The 3,728-nt window shown below is 31.4% G+C and overlaps 1 protein-coding gene across 1 annotated transcript; it reads left to right on the forward strand.

Moving 5' to 3' along the window:
• Positions 1 to 909: 909 nt before the first annotated feature.
• On the forward strand, positions 910 to 3,160 carry LOC110290049 (olfactory receptor 4C11-like). The gene is made up of 2 exons (XM_021156525.1): positions 910 to 1,012; positions 2,197 to 3,160. Exons 1-2 carry the CDS (start codon positions 972 to 974, stop codon positions 3,158 to 3,160), a joined length of 1,005 nt encoding a protein of 334 aa, XP_021012184.1. The 5' UTR covers positions 910 to 971.
• Positions 3,161 to 3,728: the final 568 nt, after the last annotated feature.

Consider the following 3,728-nt stretch of genomic DNA (forward strand, 5'->3'; position numbering starts at 1 on the left):
TCTCATTATCTTTAATCTTACATTATCTATTACCAAACCACTAACATTTGTAGTAAAAAAATCATATTTTATATCAGAAGTTTATTTGTCATATTAATACCATGTCTGTTCTCAAATACATACATTGAAGAACTAGATATATGCAAACATTATTGAAGTAGTACTTTACAATCTAAAGTGATGAAATAAAACTCAAACACATGTTTATTATGAACCATTAGAAATTGGCACTATTATTTAAGTTTAAGTTGATGATATCAGAAAATTAGACATATTAAAAATAATGTTCATTTTGGATCCACCAGAAAATTTCTTTTGAAAGACTATGGTTTTGACATGAATGTAGCATGATAGAAATATGCATTTTTTCAATAGCAGCTAAGTATAAAATACAATACACAATTAATTTGTGTTTATATGGCATTGTTTCATCCTATGGAGTTTCTTCATGTCATCATGTATCCCATTATTTATACTTGTTATTTTTTTCAAACATTTCATGATCATCCAAGACTGGCATGAAGCTTTCATTCTCTTGCTATAGCCTCACAAGTATTAGAATTACAGATAGATACCACTTCATCTAGCTTATGTATCAATATGCCTTTATTCATATGAATAAATACTTCAATAATTAAGTATACTATGTAAATTTTGATGTATGTCTACCCATCTAGACATACCCACAATGATAGAAAGGGAAATACATAGTGATAATATTTGTTCTACTTAATTCAACACCAAAGTGTTTTTTGTTTTCTAAGAGACTGTACAAAGATGACTATTGGATTACATCCAACAAAGTAAGTGAGTCTTCAGTTAATGTCCACGGGGTAACTGTGTGCAAGTATTTAAAGCATACTCAGTTTCAGAACTATCTTCATAGCTGGGCCATTTAACCCCATGTTCCCAGAAATACATTTCATCTTAAAAATGTCACATTACTTCCAATATACAAGTGAAGATCCCTGATGCCCCAGTGGCATACCAACGTGGCCAACAATCTCATAAGGTAAGTCTTCATAAGTTTATTTTAGTGCAATACTACTTTTTGACTTTCAAGTGGTTTGTGACCTTGGTTGTTGTTAAAGTTTGCACAGATTGTCTGTTCCTATGAGTTGCTATGCATAGGGTAAGGGATTCCTTGATTTCATGACACAGTACAGATATTGTAACCTTGTTTACACATCACAGAATGAGATTTATTCTCACATCACCAGCAAATGTGACCTTGATATACTCTCATATTTAAACAACAGCATTGTTATATTAAGCACCCTTAGCCAGAGTTAGAAAATATGAATACCATTAATTACATATTTCATATATGTCTTCACCTTAAGAAAATAACTTCTTTAATTCAATATATATATATATACTATTTTAATAAATTTAGTTTTGACTGTGCTACCACTAGAATACACATTTAAGTCAATTAAAACAATTATATTATACCCAAAGAAATATATATATGTGCATGTCTTTGTATGTGTCAGTCTATGAAATACTCCATAATAAATATTTTATAATTTCACCAAAAGTACAGTAATAGAATGAAACACCAAAGAATCTTTAGGTCTGAAAAATAAGTAAGGTTCTGATTTATTTCAGGTATTGTCTCCTTTTCTTGAATCTTCACATCTGTGTTTCTGATAAAAAAATTTTTTTTGAAATACTAAGAGCTATAAAATTTTGAGTGCTGTTTAAGCAGAATATACTAGATTGGGGAAGATAAATTAGTCATTCTTACTGTGTGTTAAGCAAACAGGGGTATTCTTAAAAGATACAATTTTATGTTCATTATTTCTCATTTGGCATCTCACATATTTGGAAATCATTACAGGAATTTCAAATACATAGCATGTGTCTTCTTGTACAGCTATGTGGTTCAAATCAAATGAACACATGTAAACATGGAAAACATTTTTGAATGTTTCAATCTATTAAACATAAACAGATCATGCATAATACTAACAGGGCACATTTGTTTAGAAAGTTACCTACTCAATTTCATTACTAAAAGTAATGCTTACTTCAGAAAAACACTATTTGAATGTGCAGTCTATTCAGTAATCATTAAACTGATACTTTCTGAATAAATTAAGCCTAGACAATGATAAGTGATAACTCATTGGAAAGATAAGATCTTATTGACTTCCAAATTTAGCATGGATTTCAATTTTTTTTCTTTTTCAGATTCTTTCTGGCATGTGAGTTCCTCTCTTGGACTGACACAATGCAGCAGAACAGCACTGTCACCGAGTTTATACTACTAGGATTGACACAGGATCCCCTGAAGCAGAAAATAGTGTTTATAGTCTTCTTAGTTTTCTATTTGGGGACTGTAGTGGGGAATACACTCATTATTGTGACAATCAAGTTCAGTCGAACACTTGAGAGTCCCATGTACTTCTTCCTGTTTTATTTGTCCTTTTCTGATTCCTGTTTTTCAACATCCACAGCACCAAGACTCATTGTGGATGCCCTCTCTAAAAAGAACATCATTTCCTACAATGAATGCATGACACAAGTCTTTGCTCTCCATTTATTTGGCTGCATGGATGTCTTTGTCCTCATTTTCATGGCTGTTGACCGTTATGTGGCCATCTGTAAACCCTTGCGTTACCCAGTCATCATGAGGCGGCAGGTCTGTGTCATCTTGATTATAGTTGCCTGGATAGGGTCTTTTCTACATTCCACTACTCAGATTGTTCTGGCCTTGAGATTGCCCTTCTGTGGGCCCAATCTGATTGACCATTATTGCTGTGACTTACAGCCCTTATTGAAACTTGCCTGCATGGATACATACATGATAAATCTGCTATTAGTGTTTAACAGTGGTGCAATTTGCTCAAGCAGTTTTGTAATTTTGATTATCTCCTATTTTATCATCTTACACTCTCTGCGAAACCACAGTGCAGAAGGGAGAAAAAAGGCACTCTCTACCTGCACATCTCATATTATAGTAGTTATCTTATCCTTTGTACCCTGCATATTCATATATGCACGGCCACCAACTACTTTTCCTATGGACAAGATGGTAACAGTATTTTATACCATTGGAACACCATTTCTCAACCCGATCATCTATACATTAAGGAATGCAGAAGTTAAAAATGCCATGAAAAAATTATGGCATGTTAAAATTATGATGAAATAAGTCCAGATACCAAATATTTTCATACCTGAATATGGTTGATGTATATGTAATATATAATAATGTACATTTTCTGAGTTCTTAATACTTGTGATTGATTAAAGAAAAAGAAAATATTTACAAAAATTATATTCCTCTCTCATCTTTTAAATATAAATTAAGAAATGTTGATTGGAATAATTATGTAGAGAATAAACAAAGCATTTGAAATCAATTCCATACAATCTAACAGATGCTCTACTACTATCACTGTACAAGAAAGAACAAATTCAAAGTATATTTCTTCATAGCCCCAAACCTCAAAAATTCGAATTGGAAGCATTGATTAACAGCTACTAGAAAAAGAAAGTATTCAAATTCAAATTGTCATTTTAATCCATGGTTTATTTAGTGATATAGGAAAAGTATTCTACAGAATATAACTCATTAAATATCTATACAATTGAAAGATATACTTATATGTGCTAAAAATACTCCTGATAAATGCCTATAAAATTCCTAGGCATAGTTATTTGAGTGTCATTACTAGACAGTGTATCTTAATTCATAAAATTTGTGTATTATTTTTTCC

The sequence above is a fragment of the Mus caroli genome, chromosome 2 (assembly GCF_900094665.2).
Source record: "Mus caroli chromosome 2, CAROLI_EIJ_v1.1, whole genome shotgun sequence".
Classification (NCBI taxonomy): Eukaryota; Metazoa; Chordata; class Mammalia; order Rodentia; family Muridae; genus Mus; species Mus caroli.

Bases quoted from the DNA above. Each gene is read 5' to 3' on its own strand.
- LOC110290049 (XM_021156525.1), top strand. From the start codon at position 972: ATGCCCCAGTGGCATACCAACGTGGCCAACAATCTCATAAG. The intron at 1,013-2,196 runs GTAAGTCTTCAT...TTTCTTTTTCAG, and splicing joins GTGGCCAACAATCTCATAAG to ATTCTTTCTGGCATGTGAGT.